Source organism: Camelus dromedarius, chromosome 13 (genome assembly GCF_036321535.1).
Source record: "Camelus dromedarius isolate mCamDro1 chromosome 13, mCamDro1.pat, whole genome shotgun sequence".
Taxonomy (NCBI): Eukaryota; Metazoa; Chordata; class Mammalia; order Artiodactyla; family Camelidae; genus Camelus; species Camelus dromedarius.
Genome location: NC_087448.1, coordinates 44,136,632 through 44,158,040, shown reverse-complemented (window position 1 = coordinate 44,158,040; position 21,409 = coordinate 44,136,632). Strand labels below are relative to the sequence as shown.

The 21,409-nt window shown below is 34.1% G+C and overlaps 1 protein-coding gene across 2 annotated transcripts in view; it reads right to left on the bottom strand.

Annotated features, from left to right (window-relative positions):
- Positions 1-21,409, bottom strand: part of DIAPH3 (diaphanous related formin 3) — a 471,599-nt gene that overhangs the window by 151,488 nt on the left and 298,702 nt on the right. For both annotated transcript variants that reach the window (XM_064493111.1, XM_064493110.1), the window contains one exon: positions 14,395-14,559. In XM_064493111.1, coding sequence (XP_064349181.1) covers positions 14,395-14,559 — 165 coding nt within the window. The remainder of the gene's footprint in view (positions 1-14,394; positions 14,560-21,409) is intronic.

The window sequence follows — 21,409 nt, the reverse complement described above, 5'->3', positions numbered from 1 at the left end:
TTTGCACCAATAACGCTCTGTCTTAATTATTATAGCTTAAGACTTATTTTTTTTCTTTAGAAATGACTTCACTATTCTTGTGTCTTTACTCTGTCATCTATATTTCAGAATAGACTTATTAAGGTCATTTTTTTAAAAGTCTATTGAAAAAATAATTTTCTTCTTTCAGGTCTTGGACATCTTTTGTTATTCTCTTTCTATTGCTCTTATAAATAATGTCTTAAAAAAAAACATTTCCAACATTTTATAACACATATAAAAATGTAATTGATTTTTATGTATTCCATTGATAAAATTTCTTAACAATTTTCCTGTAGGTTCCTTTAAAATGTTTTTTTTTAATTTTTGTGTTGTTTGGGGAGAGGGCTAATTAGGTTTGTTTGTTTGTTTATTTATTTGATCTATTACTTTTTATTTACAGAGGTACTGGGGATTGAACCCATGACCTAGTGCATGCAAAGCATGTGCTCTACCATTGAGCTGTACCCTCCCCCTTGTAGGTGTCTTTTTGTAATATTCATAGACAACATAATGAAGGATTAGTTTCTTCCCTTTCAGCTTCTATACTTTTGATTTCATTCTTGTCTTATCAAACTATGCTAGCTACGAGTTAAATTTTCATTATTAGGTGAAGAGGATTCCCTTTGTTCACCATTTCTTATTTAGGGATAAATGGTTCAACTAGTTTACTGTTCTTGTTTTAAAATCTGAACAAGGGTTGAATTTTATCCAATATTTTCCTCAGTCATTCTTAATGTATTGAATTATATTTATAGATATTTAATATTAAACTACATTTCCATTTCTGAGATAAACTTAACTTGGACATGAAGAATTTATCTTTTTGAACATTTGATAATAATTTTTTTTTTACAATATTAGTTTGGAATAATCATTTAATTACAATTTGGGAAAACTCATCTGTAAAGCTTTCTGGGTCAAGTATTTAATTTGTTGGAAGATCTGAGAAGTCATTAAATTAAAAATTAGATATAGACCTATCTAAACTTTCTAATTCTTTTAAAGTCAGTCTCAATATCTAATATTTTTTTCTAAGAACTTATACATTTCATCAACCTTTCCAATTCTGGCCTACAAATTTTTATAGTATGCTTTTCTCTTTTTGTATCGACTCTATCTGTAGTTATATTCTTTCTTATATTTTCAGTATTTTTTCTTGGTTAATCTCTTCAGAAATTTATCCAATTAACTTGTCCTTTCAAAAGATTTTAAATATTCTCAAGTAATTTTTTCCCTTCAGTTCTCTTTTATTTTTTCTAGGATTGTATAATTGTTTTTAAATTTCTGAAGTCAGATGCCTACTTTATTAGTCTTTCAGATTTTTCATATAAGCACTTAGAGTATAAATTTCTTTATACCACTGTTACTGTGCCCTACAAATTCTGATATAAATAGAGAATTTTCAATATTGTTCAGGTCTATTTCTTCCTATGATTTCTGCCTTGATACATGAGTTATTTAGTATGTTTTTTAGAATTTTCTTAAAACGATTTTAAAATTTCATCTTTTTTTTAATTTCTAACTTCATGTTATTGTGGTCAGTGAATGAAGCTGAAACTTAGAAATTTATCAGAATTTGTTTCACAATCTCTAGCATGTGATTAACTTGACAAAAGTTCCACTTGTCAAGTTCCACTGAAAAGAATGTATATTCTTTAATTACTGAGTTGGGTTCTATATACATGTATAAAATCAAGTTTCATTGTTTAAAGCTCTCATGTCTTTGATAGTATTTTTATGCTTATCAGTAAATTAGAAGACTGTCAAAGTTTTCCAATATAATGCTAAATCTGTCAACTTATTCCTATAGTTTATCATTTTTTACATGTTTATTTTAGTGCTATGTTATAATGCACATGCAGATTTCTAAACTGTATCTTTCTGGTGAATTAAGCTTTTTATCATCATGAAGTAATATTCCCTTATGTCTATTGTACCTGTTATTAACATAGTTTTCCTCTTTCTTTTAAATATTATTTGTCTTGTATTTCATTAATTGTTTTGTTACTTCAAACTTTTCCATAACCTTGGGTTATAGGTTGGTCTCTTATAAACAGCCTAAGACTAGATTTTGTTTTTAAACCAACCTATGGTCTTTTAAAGTTTTATTGTGATTTATAAAATACTTGTTTCCACCACCTTATGTTATTTCTTTTAATGTCCTGCTTTATTTATGCTCCTTTCTTTTTTGTTTTGTTTTTTCTTCATATGTCTTTCCTGGTCCTTTTCTCCCTCTACAGTTTGAAACTTTACTGGATATGTCTATTCTTTTACTGGTTATACTTGTAATTTTATCACACAAATCAATGTTTAAAGGTTACTGATATCTTTACCTTCCTTCTTGACCTTTGAACAATACAGGAAACATAAAATACCTGAACTCCAAATATCTCTTTCAATCTATTTAACAATTTGTCCAACAGTGAATTAAGTTCTGTCTCTCCTCTATAAAACATGCTATACATTGTTTTACTGTGTATTTCATTACTGGACATTTAGTTTCATGGTAGGTATGCCTTCTTGTCTCTCTAATTTTTCTTTTTCAAAAAAAAATTCTCCTTCTTTAAATGCATCCTTTAGAGCAGGAGTGAGCAAACTACAATCCAGGGTTGGCCACTTACTTTTGTAAATAGAATTCTATTGGAACACAGGCACATCCATTCACTTACGTACTGCCCATGGCTGTTTTTGCATTGCTATCGCAGAACTAAGCAGTAGCAACAGGGACTGTCTGGCTTGCATAGATTTACTATCTGGCTCACTGAAACGTCTGCCAATCTCTGCTTTAGAAGGTCTTTTAACAGAGATATTCATGGAAAATTATTATCTGTTTATCTACAAGCAGTTTAATTTTGTCCTTGTTCTATAAAGAGTTTTTGCTGAATATCCCCAAAATTAAAAGAACAGTTATTTTTTCCCTTAACTTCTGAAGATATCTGTCTTCTGGTTTCCATTTTCTGTTAATGAGGAGTCATCTCTATCTAACTGTTGCAGTGGTGGTCATAGACTTTCTCTTTGGCTGCTTTTAAAGTTTAGTCTTTGGTGTTCTACAGCTTCACTACAATATTCTATCAAGTGAATTTCATTTCATTCATCTGACTTGGTATAGTCTGTACATGTCCTATTCTGTGGATTCTTGATCTGGAAAATTCTCAGCCATCACTTTGAATATTCCCTTTCATTCATTGTTTCGAGTCTGTGTTTCTAAGACTTTCATTGTATAAGTGGCAGGCCTTCTCACTCTGTCCTCTACATTTCTCAACATGTCTTCTACACTTCTAATCTTCTTGTCTCCCTGGATTGCATTCTGGACAATTTCTTTGGATCTATTGTCCAATTCACCATTTCTTCCTTCAGCTGAGTATAGTCTGATATTTAATCCAGGTTTAATTTTAACCATCATGCTTCTACTTCCTTAAGTTTTATCTGGTTCTTTCTCAGACCTGCTTGGTCATTTTTGGTAATCTCATTTCTTTCTCTCTCTTTAATCTCATCTGTTATTTCCTGAAACATTTTGCATATTGCTAGTCAATATCTAGAGTCTTGGAGGTTTGTATCTATTGTTTTGGTCTTTCAAGATCATTTCACCATTACAATCTTTTGTTTCTTTGGGTGTTTGCTGATTGGGATTAAGTGCTCTTATTTGATTAAACTTAATTTGTGAGAATCTTGAGGCTCTGAATTGTAATTGCCTCCTGCGCAGAGCTTTTAATATGCTTCTGTAAATAATCAGGTATCATTTGTAACCTGGATAAGTTTAATTTCTTTTTGTCCTAGGCTTGTTATATAAATTTTATTCAGTATACTTACCCTGCATGTGACCCTGATCTTAATCTTGGCCTGATCTCAGGGCAAGCCTGGATTTCCCCTTTGTATACCTACGCTCAATGTGCAAGTTTCAGTTTTATTCTTTTCTCTTTAACCCTTTTTGCCCTTGGAGATTTTCCTTGCTTTCTCACAAAACAGCCATGTTTTAAAATGCTTTGCTGTATTGCAATGGATGGAGCTTTAAGAGTCCCTATTACCATATTGCAAAAAGCAAAATCCTCAAAAGTGTGTTCTTATATAAGGTTGACCAACACATAGATCTTCATTTCTTAAATACTTTTGCATAATGTAGTGGTTCTTATACACTGTATATTTTTCCTGGGTACTTTATAAATGTGTGTTTTAGAATCTAAAAGTAAACAATTTAACATTGCACAGCCATATAAAATCAGTCCAAGGTAAGTACTCAAAAGAATTTGTTGAACTGACAATCAAGAATGTCTTCAAAAATACAGTAAGTATGACATTTCACTACTTTTAGAAACTATTAAAATAAAAATCTGAAATTGTTATTGCATATTAGAAAAAGCATAATGGTTAGGAGGAAAAAATCTGAAGTTACTTCGTCTTTCTTTGAATCTCTACCTGGTACTAAATAGCTTTGTGACTTGTATCTGTTTCCTGTTCTGTAAAATAAGAAAAATAACACTTTATGGAGATACTATAAGAATTAAATGAATTAATACATGTAAATGGCTTCCAGAAGTGCCTGGCACATAGTTAAGATGTGAGCAATTATTAATATTATTAGTAGTAATATATTATTACTAACTTATAATAATATTATTTTCATTATTACTATGTCACTAATCAAGTGCCTCCAACACACAATGATTTATCCAGCAACAAATCAAGGAAGAGCCACTTTCTAGCTTACATCATTTATATATGTTTCTATCAAGCATATGGGGTAGTGCTATTTTCATAGATCCTATAAGAATATAAATGCTTTCCATTCAGAGATGTTGGTATGACTGCACACTGAGTTGGTAGGAAGTACCAACAAAGCATGCATCCAATACAGCTGGATTACGTGGCAGAAAAGGTAAAGAGGTGAATTAAATATGGAGGACTAGATGTACTTTTGACCTCTAGTCTAGCTATTTACCTCTAAAGAGTTAATTCTCTCTCTCTCTCTCTCTCTCTCTCTCTCTCTCTCTCTCTCACACACACAGACACACACACACACACAGACTGGGAGAGAGAGAAAGACATTGTTTTTAATACTTTTAAATCTAATATGGTTTAGGAGATTTTATTCTGGAAAAGAGTTCAGTTTCCCGTGTTCATTTCCCCCAATGTATTCCTCACACTTGAAATTAGACATTCCTGATAAATTAACCTAAAACATTTCACCATGATATAAGTAATAGTTGTTTTATTTTTCCGAGAAAGTAAAACTATAAAAGTCAATGTGCGTATTACCCCTTCTTCCAAAAGCTTAAGAAATAGTCTATATTCCAAATATGCCTTTACTTGACGAATATATCAGTTTTATAAAACTGTAATAAAATGTACAAATTTGTGTATAAGACACAAGCAGGCTTCCACAGATCCTGACTTTTTTATAGTACTTCTCTATTTGAGTCTTAGCCTATTTAAATAGTTTAATCTGCCTAACTCAACATTTTTAAACATAAGATAATATCCTGTATATTTCTGTAACTTAGAAAGTTAGTGGAGATTTTATTAAATGAAAAACAAATGTTAAAAAGTTTATGTCTTCTTGTTCAGAGTTATATTTCTTTCAACATTAATAGATATTTAAATTATGTAAGCCAGGGTTCTCTTAGTATAATTTTTACTAAACCCCAAATTCTTTTCTTCTTGCCTAAGTATTCAATTTGTCTCAAGTCCCTAAAATGAAGAGTAGACAAACTGAATTTAAATCTGCATGCTTTCCAGAAAGCTGGATGTTAGGACCATTAAGACACAGGCTAATTTTCTTAAAGTAAACAACCACATAAGAGTCCAACACATTCCCACTAAATGCTTGTTAGGAGTTAACTTAACTTTGAGAAGAGGCAACACTCAGCCATATGAAATGATTACATAGTCATGATGACTACCTTAAAAATGCATTCCTGTACTCCTGTATATAGTTCTATAGTGGAACATGGAAGAAAAAATTTTTAAATAATTAATGCCCGTCATACAAGTCTTTAAAAATATAAAAAGTGTATGATCTACTAGTCAGTTTTCCATCAAAATTATTTTCTTTTGTAACTAAATAGATTATAACTACCTCATGGAAAATAAGTTTATTCTTAGAAATCTCTATTTGCAATAATTACAAGGTTGATGTTTTAGAAAGGAATCTAGAATGACAGTAAAAAGTAATCGGATTAATTTCTCTGGTATTACCAAGTCCCATACATAAATGCTTAGTCAGAACAAGACAGCATGATATACACACAAACACTTCATCATCTTAAAATTTAATGCAAGGTGTTATTAGCTGAACTTTTTACGACCCATGAAACTTACGAAAATGGAAAAGTATCCTTTGAGAATGCCCCCAAAGGATGTGCAGGTGCTGATGATTAAACTGTTTCAGCTTCAAGTTGCCCTTCATTGTAAAGTCAGTCTCAGATGAAACACCAAATTATTTATTAGTCCACCAGGGACTTAACATTACTGGCCCTTCACAATTATGCTGTGAGTTTGTTTGCGATTTCTCCAAGCACTTCATAAAATTCTCAAACAAATGAGATTTTTCAATCTATTCAAAAATGATTTTTTAACAAATAAAGCATGAAATGTTCATAATTAAGGTTTTTTCAAAGTAGAACTTGATTTTCTGTTAAATGCATTCTCTTCCCTTGTGTCTTGAAGTGATATACTATAAAAATAACCATTTTATCTCCCCATTGTGAGGTTAAATAAAGGCACAGTTAAGCACAAGATGGCAGCCATGAAGAATGGTTCTTAAAGGTAAGCTTGGTGACAAGACAGCATTATTTTTTGAGCTACTGCTAATCACCTCTTCAAGGAAAACGTCTAACCAAAGCTCCACAATATTCCATGTAAGCTTGGCAATGTTAAAACATAATATAAAAAGTAGCCTTAAGCCAACAGTGTTTTTTCTTTCTCTCTCTTTTGTCCAGAACACAGAAGACCAATATATCTTATCTACAAACAACATGCCATTTGATTTTGTTTGTGATATTCTAGTTTAATGCTGTCTTTTCCATTACATGGGTTGATATACTTATTATATTGTATTAGTTAATTTAGGTGATTTCTTTTTCCTCCATTATCAATTGTTGTTCTCATTACTTTATTAGAATAATCCAGACTTTACCTTTCACTATAGTGATTTCAGTGAATAAACAAAATACTTAAAGTGTAAAAGAGAAATACCAATCACTAGTCAGCCAAATGAATTTATTATCCCACTGAGCAATGCACAGTAAGAATAAACCTTATCAGTAAAAAGAAAAATTAAGCCAATTAGTCTAGGTGTGTTTTTATTGTGACAAGCCTAAAGAATAAAGATTAGAAGAACGTAACAGAAATAATTTTCAAGGTTGCAAACCTAAATATTCGTACCAGGAAATGATTTAATTCCTGAAATAGGTCCTAAAGGATAAGAAGAAAAGAAGATCCTATAGTTAGAATATTTATTTTGTTCTAGGTCTGGAGCTTTATACCTCTAAGTATGATCTCAGAGTAACAATGATCCCAATGAAGACAATTTTCAAGTCATAAGCTCACCAAGATCGGCAAGGATGAATGATACTTCCTACTATAGTTACATAAACTGGCTCAACATCCAACCACAGGACTTCTACATAATTTTCTTTTCTCTGGTAACACAAAATGAGTCAAACTACAAGATTTAAGGAGAATGCAGAGAACGCTCAGTGCCGTGGAGCTCCTGCTGGTCACCTCGTTGGTCTATACAGAAGTCATCAGAAATGACATTTAGAGTTGACAAGAACCAAACTGGGGTAATTTAAATGATTTGGTAAAATGAGTTTTGTTCTGGCTGCACTCTATATGAAAAAAACTTTACACTAAAAATATTCTCTCATTGGATGATTTCATTTTGCTTTGGTAATTCACTACTTGAGTCTGAGTATTCACTAGCAGGATGAATTGTATTTGATCAACACAGGCAGCAAGATAAAATGAGTTATAACTGATTGTATATCTGTTTACTACACAGTATATTTCAATTGCATGAACCAAAAATCAACTTAAAGTCTGCAAATAGCAAGAATGATGAATCTTTACATGAAACATAGCTTTAACAAAACCGTAGACATAATCTAAAAACAGAGCTATTGATGAAAAATAGATATCTATTTATTTCAAAGTATTCTATGTGGAAGCATAAAATAAAAAAGAGGTAAAAAACTTAAAATGTTGATCTGTAATAATGGATGGGAAAGATGAAACTTACTTACATTCTCTGTATCTATGCTTATTTATTTTGAGGGTATATGCACATTACCTAATTTGATCTTCAAAATGTAACATCCCTAAGAAATGCAAGCTGTTATTAACAGGGAACTGAGGCTCAGCAGGTTAAGTAATTTGCCAAAGTCACAGGACCCAAGGAACTAGTGATCAGAGCCTGCGCTCCTGGCCACTGCTGTCTTCCCTGTAATGGGCTGGACAGCAAAACAAAGGAAAAAAACAAACAAAAAAATAAAACAAAATAAAAAAACAAAGGGTGTGGCTTATCATAGATAGGCAGACTTCAGAAATCACTTAAGTTGTGAAGAAATCAGAGGGAATTCTCTCTCTCTGATTCTCATTACACATAATCCGGATGGGTGTACGTGGGAAACAAAGTTTAGGGAGGAACAAACTGGAATTTATGAACTAGAAAATAATAACTGCAAAGTTCAGCACATATATGTAAACCCAGTGTACAAAGAGAAAAAAAAAACCCTACAATACAAAAAAACCCAATTCTGCCCCCTTTCGTGTGTGCAAGAGTAACAAATTCCTTTTAAGGCAGGGTTTACTTTTTACTGCCCTCAAAATCCTAACGCTAAACTAAAGGGTCCAGATATGCTGGGTTTTCAAACCCCTCAATAAAGAAGGATGTCTAGCAATTCTTCCAGTACTTAAAAATCCCAACAGAAAACGTGCATGTGCTCAGGATAAGAGCTACATGAACAAGAGGAGGGTATAGCTCAGTGGTAGAGTGCATGCCTAGCATGCATGAGGTCCTGGGTTCAATCCCATACCTCCATAATAAATAAACAAAAACCTAATTACCTCCCCTCATAAAAAAATTTTAAAAAATTTTTAGAAGAGCTACATAAACCAAAAAGCCTGACCTCTTTAAGTGTAATTCCATCAATTCTATATGTGAATATACAATATTGTAAATTCAAAGGGTCTACATGGTTACGTATGTCTAATTAAAACAGAAAGATGACGTATTTCTAATAAGCAAAATTTGGTAGAAAACTTGTTTTCAAACATGTTACTCATAGGAGAGAAATAACAAAGGCATCCTAAGAGGTGAAAGCATTTGGAAGTATTTCTCTATAATGAGATTAGTTAAGCATAATAAATAAGGTGTCAGATGAAATTTGCTTAAGGAGTTAAGACTGCTCTTGCAAGCTGTGCTAATAATTTTGGTTAAAGAAATAAAATAGCGAAAGGTCTTCCAATGATAAAAAAATGAAGTGTCACCCAGACAAAACATGCGAGCGCTGGAGAAGAAACCACGTAACTTGGGCCTATGTAAGCACAAGCAGTTTGAGCCAGACTCTAACACAAATGTGACTGGAAGTGGGACCAGGACATACATATGCTTCAAAGCCACAGTGAACAATGAGAGATGCAAAAATTAGATGTAAACTCAAAGAACAAACATGAGCTTGCTACAGCTGTTGGATACGATATAGGGGGACAAAGGGTCCTTGCAAGATGCAACAAAAACTCCTTAATGCACTCATTTCATCCTGCAGAAGCATGATATCGCTATTAATCACAGGTACATCGGTAATGGCATAAAATAATGAGTCAAAAACCAGTCTGGTTACTCGGTCATTTCCAAAAGGTGCCCACCAGGAGAGAGCCTCCCTGGGCTGGGGTACCTGCCAGGGATGTGCGATGCAAGTGGAAAACGATGATTATTGTCATACGACACTGCACGCCTGAAGGCATTAACTTCATCTGGTGAAGCCTGATGCCTGGTGGGCCACCAATTTACTCAGCCTGTAGTGTGAGGTCAAACATTTCCACCTAGTACCTCCAACTTGAACTTTACGCTTCACATGAGCCCTGCAGGAAATAAAAATCTATTACAGAGAGGTGCTGACTCCCTACCCCTTACCTTAACCCTCACCGCAGCAACAAGGCCTGATATGAAAAGGCCTCTAATGTTAAAAAACAATATTTTATGCTTCAAAATAGAACCAGACCTGCAAACATTCCTTTATCTTGAGCCCATCAATATAAATAAAAAGTTATTCTATCAAGTAGTGAGGAAATAAAGTATCCTGTGTGCTGGTTCCCTTCAGTAAGTTATCAGAAAACACCCTTAAAAACAACATTTTGACTTTTCTTACAAACTCTCTGAGCAGCAATGTACTTGGGAATGTTAAAAAAATAAAGTGTCGGCTTTGGGGTCAGGCGGGGTTTCACTTAATCCTGCCCATACTGAGCAGAGGCACAGAGTTTCTTTCTCTGCCTTGCAGTTTCCTCCAGGTAACATTCTGTACCTTACAAAGATGTTGTGAAGACAAAGGGAGATAACATACGTATAGCACCAAGCACAGGGTCTTAGCAACTCCATCAGTGGCAGGTGTATTTGGTTTTGTCCTGCCGAAGATGGTGATTTAAAAGAGCTGAAAAAAAAAATTAAACATAAACTTACTCCCTATCTCTTGGAAGTTGATCAATCGTTCTAAACAGAAATCAGTCCCAATGAGCATACTACCTACAGTAGACTGTGAGAATGACTATGGAAAGAATCACTCATTAATTCCCAGTGGACAACCCTCAGTTAGCAAAGAGGTGAGTTAAACTGCTGTCACAATGAACAGCTGTTCCTCAGAGGGAGCTACAAGATTGTGAAACCTCTCTCCCTTGGTCTACATGGCTTGAGGCAGCAGACTGGAACAGATGTTCCCTCGTGAGCTATGGTAAAAAGGCTCAGAGAACAAAAAGAAAAAAAAAAATGCTGAACAGCTATATCTATACAAATTAGTTGGGAGATCCCAGTAACAGGGGTGAGACTCCCTGAGTTAGCATCTCTGCTCAGTCACTTATTAGCTGTGTAATGACACACAAGTCACAGTCAAAGCCTCAGTCTCCACATCTGTAAAATGGGAATAATTACAGTACCCATATCACATCTGTTTGTTGTTGTAAGGATTAAGTGAATGAAAAGAGCACCTGGCCCTTGGTTGACAGTCTATGTGTTAGCTCTAAGAGAATGTCAGTCACTGTAGATGGACACATCTGTCACTAGATGAAGCGAAGTCTGAGCAGATATCAGAGGGGTGAGCAGGATGATTTAGCTGGGCAAAACATGGAAGGAGTGCTCCAAGCATGGGGAACAGCAAGCAGAGAGGACTGAACTTGAGAGAAAACATTCCATGGAAGGCTGCCATAGTGGAGGGCAGGTGTACAATGAGGACAGTGTTCCAACTCCTTATATGAAATACAAAACGGACCTATACTTTATGGTAAAATGGGCTGCTCACTCATGACCATGGGTCATGAACGCCAGTAGATGAAGCAACAATGTAAACATGTTAACCTATCAAACATATTTAATAATGTAAACATAATTTAACAGTAATTTCTTAAGAGAAAATATATATTTTTGCCTATTGTATTAATGTGGCTTTCCAGAACAGACCTTCGGTAAATTAAAGGTCCACATCTATTCCTAACAATTTCATACTAGCTCACTGAAATTTATGTAGTTTCCAAGGTTGAATAGTATGGAATTAAATAGCAACCTAAGAGATCAGAAGACATTGACAAAAGACATTTGTCGGTAATTTCTGTCAGTCTTTTTAAAGATACAGCATCTAAAATTCAAGCTGTATAACCATATTTGCCAGAAAGAAAGGAAGAAAAATTTGTGTTGAGAAACTGCACTTCCCTTACAGTCTTTTTATCTAAAGAAAACTTCCTTTCCAAATTATTTAAAGTGTTTTGTATATTTACCTCTAAAAATTTTAATTTAGTACAATGTGTATCTGAGTGTGTTTAAGTATGTGTGTGTGTGTGTATGTGATAGCAGCTACTTGTAGGACCCATGTGAACTCTGAAATAGACAAAGTATAGCTGTCACTCTGTTACACTCCATTTTGAACCTTTCCCCATTCAAACACTTTCTCTCACTGCCCACCACTTAGGAACAGAAATGCCACGTTACGTACAGAACTCCCACCAGATCTCAGGAAGATTAGGAATTAAATCCGGATTCAAATCCCAATTCAATCACTTACAAACAAAGAGACCTTGGTCTCTTTCTTCATTTGTCACAGAGGCATAGTAACAGCAAAAAGGGAGGTCTACATTCATGAAGAAAATCTACAAAAGATTGCAGAAAATCTACAAAAAGATACAGACTTATTATGAAGATTGGATTATTATGAGATAATACACATAAGGCATTTGGAAAAATGTCTGGCTCATAGAAAATACTCAATATCTGATGGTTATTATTATTTTATATATGCATTTCAAAATTTCATGCATAAATCTGTCATGGGTCCCGAAGACCACTCTCAGATTTGATAATTTGTTGGAAGGCCTCACAGAACCCAGAAAAGTTGTCATACTCACTGTTACAGTTTATTACAGTGAAAGGATACAGATTAGAATCACAGTTGTCTTCTCCCAGTGGAGTTTCATTATTCCAGCCACAATGTGTTACAACACATAAGATGTACTGCCAACCAGGAAGGTCACCTAAGCCTTGGTGTCCAGAGTCTTACTGAGGAGGTCAGTCATGTAGGCATGAATGTAGACCTACAATCCTTTAGCTACTCAGTCTCCAGCACCTCACAGAGGACAAACCAACCCAGTGTGACCCAGAGCCCCAGGAAACAAAAATAGGTGTTCACCATGAATCACACTTCTCACATAAACTAGCCTGGCCCAAGGCCTCAGGTATACAAAGACAGCCTTATCAGACAGGATTTGCCAAGGACTTAAGGGTCATCTCTCCAGAGCCAAAGGCCAGTACATTCTTTGAAATGCACAGGGTTTGACTACCTCAAGCTCACTGAGTTAACCTTTCACTGCGTAATAATTTATTAAGCAACTACCATGTGCCAGGAGCTATGATAAATACTTAATATACATTATCTCATTTAATATTTAAATACTCTTATGAGAAAGGAATTAACATCTCCTTTTTCAAATATGGAAACTGAAACTCAGGAAGGCTCAAGAGTGTTCAAACCACGTAACTAGTGTGGAATCCAAACTTAGCTCTCTCAAACTGCAAAGCTGTGGCTACTTCCACTAAGCCATGCTGCTTCGTAAAATATTAGAAAAACTAAAATAGTGTATTACACAATATATCACACATAAAGGCACATGATAAATATATTTAATTATCAAATTTATTTCCAGTAGTGATAAAATAATGTAAAAAACACTTTGAATTTGTGGAGGAAACAAACTAGAGCTGTGAGCAAATGCGTACTTATTATAGAATAGTTTTCCTTTAAAATAGTGAGTTTTTAATGAAAAGGCTATCTGATCACAACCAAGTGACTATAACCAAGTTCAATAAATTCAGCAATAAAGTTTTCCTGAAATGAAAAAGAACCAGCTCCTCAAATTCAACCTTCTTTTTCTTTACACCTCAAAACTTTTTAATCCCCACAAACATCTGCTGAAATACAAAAATGACTTACCCATCTATTAAGAATAACATAATCTTTCTTTGTAGAAATGTATCACCAGCTTCCCCAGGGAGGCAACAATGCTTTCTCACTTTAATACATATGGGGTTTTTCTTCCCCCATCTAATCAGCTAATACTTTTCAAAAGATCTTTTTAATGCCTAAATGAAAGGATTCTACATCAGAGACCTCACCTCCCTATTAAAGTATCTAAAGGAAACCCTAGGAATGTAAAACTCATTCAAAGGCAAATCACAGGTAGCACATTGTACAATGCATTAAGAAAAGAAAAGGGAAAAAAAGCTTCACAAGAGCTGCACAGAATTTGGTAAAATTATACCACAAAAATATAAATTGATTTTAAGTATAAAGAAACAAATTCATAGCCAAAAACTTATTACAAAAGTGCTTTGTAATCAGCCAGGAGGGGAGTTTTTATGAAAAACTTCAAAATTTGTCACTTTTTCAATCAAAATTTCTGATTACAGCTTAATTTTGGGAAGGCCAAAAAGAGAACAAAACACACATTTTTCAATAGATTTAAAAATCTGAAATTCTGAAAGCTAACTTTCAACATCAGAGAAGGTAGGTTTTACTACAGACATCAGGAATGGGATGGATAATGAAGTAAGAGTAACAGTAGATTAAGTAGTGTAGACATAAATACTTTCTAAAAAACAGATGAAAAATTTTAACATACCATGAATATAGTTCGGAAGTTACTCAAGTCACTCAAAAAGTCTTCCACTGACACCTTCCTCACGTCAATGGCAAAGTACCCCATTATGCTCTGGTATAACTTCTCCATGTTTTCATGTAATTTTGAAAGTTTCTCATGCTGTTCTTTTGCGCTGATAACAAAGCTGTATATTATAGTTAAGGTATTCTGAAATTTACAAAGTGATGTTTTAGGGGAAAAGAAACCCTGTGAGTCCCATGTTTTAATTTAATTGTTAGCTGCTAATACAAACCTCCAAAATGCCAAAATTAGCTCTAACAGTTAACCATTCTTACAATTCGATCTACACTGTACAGTGATAAAATCTTAAGTGTAATTCCTGATTAACACTGGCAAAATGACCGGAAAAGTTAAATATTTATATATTTAAGATTTCTCTTTTACAATTGAGTTCAGGGGAATTTTTCTTCCAATTTGCCCATCTATCTTATTCACATAATGCAATACGGTTTAACGTTATAGCTCAGTAGTTCCAATAAATGTTGAAATCAGTAACACAGGCATTAAGCATAGCAGTCAAAGCAGACAATCTGTGGTCAGTTTCTAGTTCCTGCACTTGGTAGTACTGTGCTGATAAACAAATGCCATCATCTCTCTGTGCCACATTCCCCGCCTGTAAAATGGTAATAATAATAATGATGATGATAATAATAATAATAATAATAATAATAATAATAATGATATCACCTATCTCATAGGGCTGTTGTGAGGACTGATGAATTAACACATGTAAAGTTCTTAGAAAAATGAATGGCATTTAGTAATACATCTAAATACTTGGTCTTATATTGCCCACTTACTCTTAAGCTTTATTTAAGGTTCTAAAAGCAATAAATTTTTTAACAGTTACATTAAAAACTTATATTATGTAGGTAAATCTACCTTTTAACTTCTCCTTTGGAAAACTGGTATATAATTTCTTCTATGTATCACGTGATTCAAAATTATGATTACATACACAGAGAAATAATATTCTCTCACTTATTTATGACAATTAATTCAGAGTACACGGAGATTGAGAAGACTTTCTGCAAACGTGGTGGTGACATTAGAACACATTTACTAAACACACCATGGAATTTCCTTTGTGGTAAAATCCCCAAACCACATTCTGAATAGATGACTCTGTTAGAGCATCAGTCATAATTATCTTCGGCTTTAAATAGAGACATTCAAAGAAATGAACACACAGAATTAAACTTCCTGAAATCACCTTATTGTCTCTAACACAAAAGGATAAACAGACATTAACACATTTTTTTAAGTCAGTCACAAAACAGTAACTAGACTCGGACCAAGAGAAAGAAGTTAAAAATGGAATGTTTATATCTAAAAATAAAATTTTTCCATAATTTCAAACAGATATGGTTCCTTTGGTCAGAGCAATCCCCAGTGAAGGATGAAATAAGGAAACTGATCCAGGCCCTGTTTTGAGAAAAAGAAGGAAAGATTAAGACAGAGGTAGCACTGCTGCCAGACAGGTGGTGATCCAGGGGCAGAAGAATTTTAACAACTAGAACCCAACCTCCCCACAAGGAAACAAGGCATCCCAGTCAGTCTCAACTCCCCTGTACTCATGTCTACAGTCAGTCCACAAACTAGCTATTGCCCTTCGATGCATGGTTTTGTTTCGTTTTTCATACGATGCTCTGCTTAGTTAAATATATAGTATTTCAAACCTTCAATGAAAAAAATATGAAAATGAATATATGTATGTATATGCAGAACTGGGAAATTGTGCTGTACACCAGAAATTGACACATCATAATGACTATATTTCAGAAGAAAGAATAGACTAGCATATAAGGAGTCTGGATTTTAATGCAAGAGCTGATTTTTTTCTTAATGGGCTTAGAAAATCTACCGATCTTTCTTCTGCTAGTTTATAGTCATCTGAATACCAAAATGCCTCCTTATACTTCCTAAGAATCTAGATCATAATAGTACCAGTGGTTGATGCATTTATATGTTGGAATATTTTTGTGTGTGTGTGTGTGGTAACATTTTTTAATCTTTGGATGAACAAAAGATTTTGTAACATTAGTCAAATCACAAAATCACAAGAAATTATAACAATACGTGTGACAGGTTTCTACAAACTTTGTCTTGTGAGACATCCATATTTGTGAAATGCTGTAGGTAAAGTGAATTTATGTAAATAAAAATCACATTTGAAATGCATTCAGAAACTATCACTAAGTGGAACATATGGTGATTCATTTGTTATGTGTAATAAGCATCTTTCATTTACCTAGCAAGTTCAGAATCAACCTTGGTTTATCTATCCAATCTATAAACTCTCACCTAAAATTTATGTCCCAGATAGAGACTATATCTACACGGATTATTTATATATCTTAAATCTTATCTAAGAGAGAAATCACTTTCTGCCTTTGCTTGTCCAAACCTATCATGCAAAGCTTGGTTCAATTCATCCTCCTTTCACGAAGCCGCCTTCTCTAATCTCTACAACTCTGAGTGATCATTTGTTGTCCTGAACACACAGCATCTGTATTTCATTGTAGTCTCTAATGAAGCTGTTTGTTTTCCCTCCTACTCCAATCCCCTAGTAGTGCTTTGCTCTTGCCACATTTTGAAGGGTGGTCACCTCTGATTGTCAGCCCCTTCTCTAAATGCTGTGTTCCACCTTCTTAGCTGTATTAAGTCTAATTATCTGCAACTACATTGGTGCCAATTACTCATTTCACCCTAGCGTCATCATTCCTAAACTTTGGTGGGAAGGGTGACAGGCTTCCTCAAAAGTCTGATGTACCTCAAGGAACTTCTATGCATAAAATTGCATATAAATGCATTCACACACACACACACACACGTTTTGGATGTAATGTTAGCAGCTAACAGAGCCCCCTAAAAGTAGCTATCCTGGACAATAGGTTACACTACTTGGGCAGGTTTTACTAATTGTATGGTTCTACAGCTATTCCTTTTTTGCTCCATCACTGCTCATAAGGCCTTGAGTTTTAATAATAGGCACTCCACAAATACTAGTAATTTTATTCTAATACCTGGGAAGATGCCCATTCACAGTAATAGGTTTGGTATTAAAATAAAGCTGTATTATTCAATACCACTTTTAAGAATGTCAGGTAAGAATCAAAAGTTAATGAAGTAGTAGGGAGGGTATATAGCTCATTGGTAGAGTGCATGCTTAGCGTGCATGAGGTCCTGGGTTCAATCCCCAGTACCTCCATTTAACAAAGTAATAATAATTAAAATAAACAAACCTAATTATCTCTCCCAAAATTAATTTAAAAATTTTTTTAAAGTTAATGAAAATCAGAAATCATATTATGCCTAGACAGACTTAATAAAAACAGTACAATCCTATTAAAAGGTGTGATGGGAAAGAAGTCCAAGAGCTAAAACCATGGAAATCACATATTCTAACAGCTAGAGAGCTTTATAAATTGATTTTCTTATCATTGTTATCTATAAAACAACTTGCTCCCAAAGGAAATAAGTGGAGCTTCGAATAACTGGAATTATCCACAAAAATGGTAAAATTGTGATTGAACAGAAAAAATTTTGGAAGTAACCAAATAAATTCTCAGAAGTGTAAAATGATTGTCTGATGGAATGGAATAAATGGTTACATCACTCTCTCCACCATTAGTAATGGGTTATCTCCCATTGAGGGATGGGGAAACATTCCGATAAAAAGAATCAGCAGCATTCAAAAGAAAAAACAAACGCAAGTGTTTTTGTGACAATTGTTAAACTCTGGTTAGAAGGAAATGCCATGTCAGAAGTAGTAATAAGGCTTTATTATTTTTTCCCCAGCATCAAGTCCTATATTGGTAAAGAGTTTTAGAAATAGGTGAGCTACTCAACAAAATAAAGATTTGATAAAATTCATTATAGAAATATTGATATATATTCAACTACTTGATATTTTTGTGAAATCTATTTTCTTTTCCTCTACCAGGAGTAAGGCCAAATTCTGATGAGTTTCTGCTTGAATCTCTGTAATTTTCCCATTTGAAAGGTACAGGACAACCAGATCTGCGTTCACGCATGATGAACCACAAATATCTGGTGCTGGCAAATTAAGTAGCCAGACTGAGACTTGGGATTTAACTCCTGGTCAGCAAGAACTGCTCATTCTCAAACCACCCGGCACAAATACACTCTACATTTATTCTCATGTTTTGCCCTCATTATTGCACTTCCCCCACCCAGGATGTCTATTACTTCCATTAATCATCTTACAGAACCAGCTTCAATCAGTCCACCATGTCTAAAACCTTTTATAGATCATCTTAAGCACCAGGATCCAGCCAGCCAAGCAGGCAGGCATTCAGGCAGCCAGTCCCTAAACAGTCATTGGACTCCACTGAGTTCCCCTCTGCTAGGCACGAGGAAAAACAGTAGTTGACAAGGTAAGCAAAGTCCCTGCTTTCATGAAAGATGCTTTCTAGAGTGGCGACAGATAATAAAGAGGTAAATGAATTAGCTATTCAGGCAGTAGTAAGTATGATGAAGAAATCAAAAGTTTGGGATGTTACATAGAATAACAGAGGCTAGGATGGGCACTCAGGGAAGTCCTGGCTAAGAAGGTGACAGTGACTGAGGCATGACTGTAAGACAGCAGTAGCACGATGTCGTAGAGCACCTGCTGTGGGCGCAGCAAGACTGCAGAGAAGAAAAAGACGAGTACAAGGTTGCTGATTCATAGAGGACGATGAACAGGATATTATAACCTGAGTTTTAAGTTTGTTAAGAATGAGTTAAATGGAACACAGGTGAGAGAAAAAGCAGAAAAAAGGAGGGAGAGAAGACTAATTCAAGAAAAAAAAAAATCTGCTCTTACAAATCACCCGACTACCCAACTTCCTACTCTTGCAAATGGACCAGGTATCATATAAGTTTACATTTCACCCATTCCACTCTTCTATACTTCCTAACCACAGTTCAATTAAATAAAAATGTACTGAATTCCTTTACGTGAAAAATGCTGTGCTTTATGCAGGGTGGAATAGATATAAGTGAGATGGAAGTCTTCCTCTCAAGGAATTTATTGGGATAATTACAGCATCTATGTAGTGATTTCAGAAATGCCTAAAATATTGTTATGCAGGGGAACAACAAAAAAGAAAGTGTGAAAATAAAGTGGGATTGCAATGATGAAATTTAAAGATAAAATGGGAAAGTCAAATAATTTGTCACAGAAGTTGTGTGACAAATACAAAAACATATAAAGGTCTAGCATAATGATTTTTTCTAAAAGACTTGGGAGAAGGGGTAGCACAAGAAGGAAAGTGAAAGGTAGAGGCTTGTGCGAGGAGAATTTCAAGGGCGATGCTCTAGGATCTATTTGTCATTTTCCTTAAAATAAGAAATACTCCAGAATTTAAAGATCAAAAGAAAGGAACAGGCACTCATGACACAAATCCTAGAATTTTCTCACTTTTCTCACTGATGAGAATTTAATAGGTATATACACCTCACATATAATACTTTATATATAACAACAAATATTGATGACCCCACCTCGAATCATGTTACACATTTTTCAAGCTATTTACAGTGAAACTACTCAATTCTAATTATATTTCTGACCAGGCTCAGCAATCAAAAAGTAACATAATTATTACTAAAAAGTCAATGTGATATATATGAAATAACTGTGTGTGCCTTTTAAAGAATGTACTAAATTTGCATTTTTTAATATTAAGATGTGAACAGAAAGAAAGGAACTACTGAGAGGATAAAAATACAATCAATATACTGTAACTGAATGCTATTTGTGAAATTTCATTCCATGAAATTATAACAAAATTATATCATTATAATTTAAAACAATTCAATTAACAGATTATTTAATAGTTCACTAAATCATGATTGTTTATACAGAGTATCTACTTGTAAAAATGCATCCTTAGCAACTCAGATAACACACATAGTCTTTCAGAATTGGTTGATACACCCAAACATTTTTATATTGAAGTACAGACAAACATGATATGTGCCGCAATTAATAGGCACTGATACTTAAAACATAAACAAAGCTTTCTTGTTAATAACCTAAACTTTGTTAAACACATTTTTATTCATCGTGCACTTAGCATCCAAATTCTTCCACTGTCTAAGATCTAAGAAGCTCACACTTTGCTATTTTAATAAGATCTGTATAAATGCATTTAATATTCAAAATCTGACTTGTTGTCAGTCCTAATTAAAGTAAACAAAGCTTTGCAATGAATGAATTTAATTACTTCGAAACTACTACGTCTAACTAAGATGAAAAGCAAATGAGTGCAATCTAATCTCAGCAAAGAATATTTATGATTATAAGCTTTGTCAATAGCAAAGTGCACCAACTGTTCATATATCTGACTTCCAAGAGATACATGAATGCTAATCAGTTCATTAGAGGCTTCTAGGTTGTGATATTTAGCGACAGGATGTAGTAGCTTTCCTGTCCATGGAGTATAATTGTACTCAGAATGAAAAATTGTTTCCAACAAAGCCTCATCCTTCCTGTTTCTGATTTCCTGCTGGTTGCTTTTTATGAGCTGCATACCTTTCAAGAAGCCGACATCATTCAGCCTCTGTGTCATGTGAACACAAGTATGGATAGGTCCTGAGACTGTCTGCTGAGCAGGATTCTACCACCTTTACTCTAAGCTCAGGAATTTATCTCAGGTCTTATGTTCCAGACACCTGAGCTTCATAATTAGTACACTCACAGTGTATTACCAGAAACTGTATGCAAGCAAAGCCTTTTCTACAGTACTTTCTATCTATAGGGAACAATAATGAGTACCTCGATGAACAGTTCTTAATGATTACAATAAACTGTCACATATGAATATTTTAATACGATAAAATGGGGCAGGGGAGCTAAGAATGATGGCACTGATATAATTCTGCAAAAACAAATTTGGTCTTAAAAAGCATACTTTGCCAAATGAGAAGGTGCTGCAAATGTATTATTTTACGGATAACCAAGATT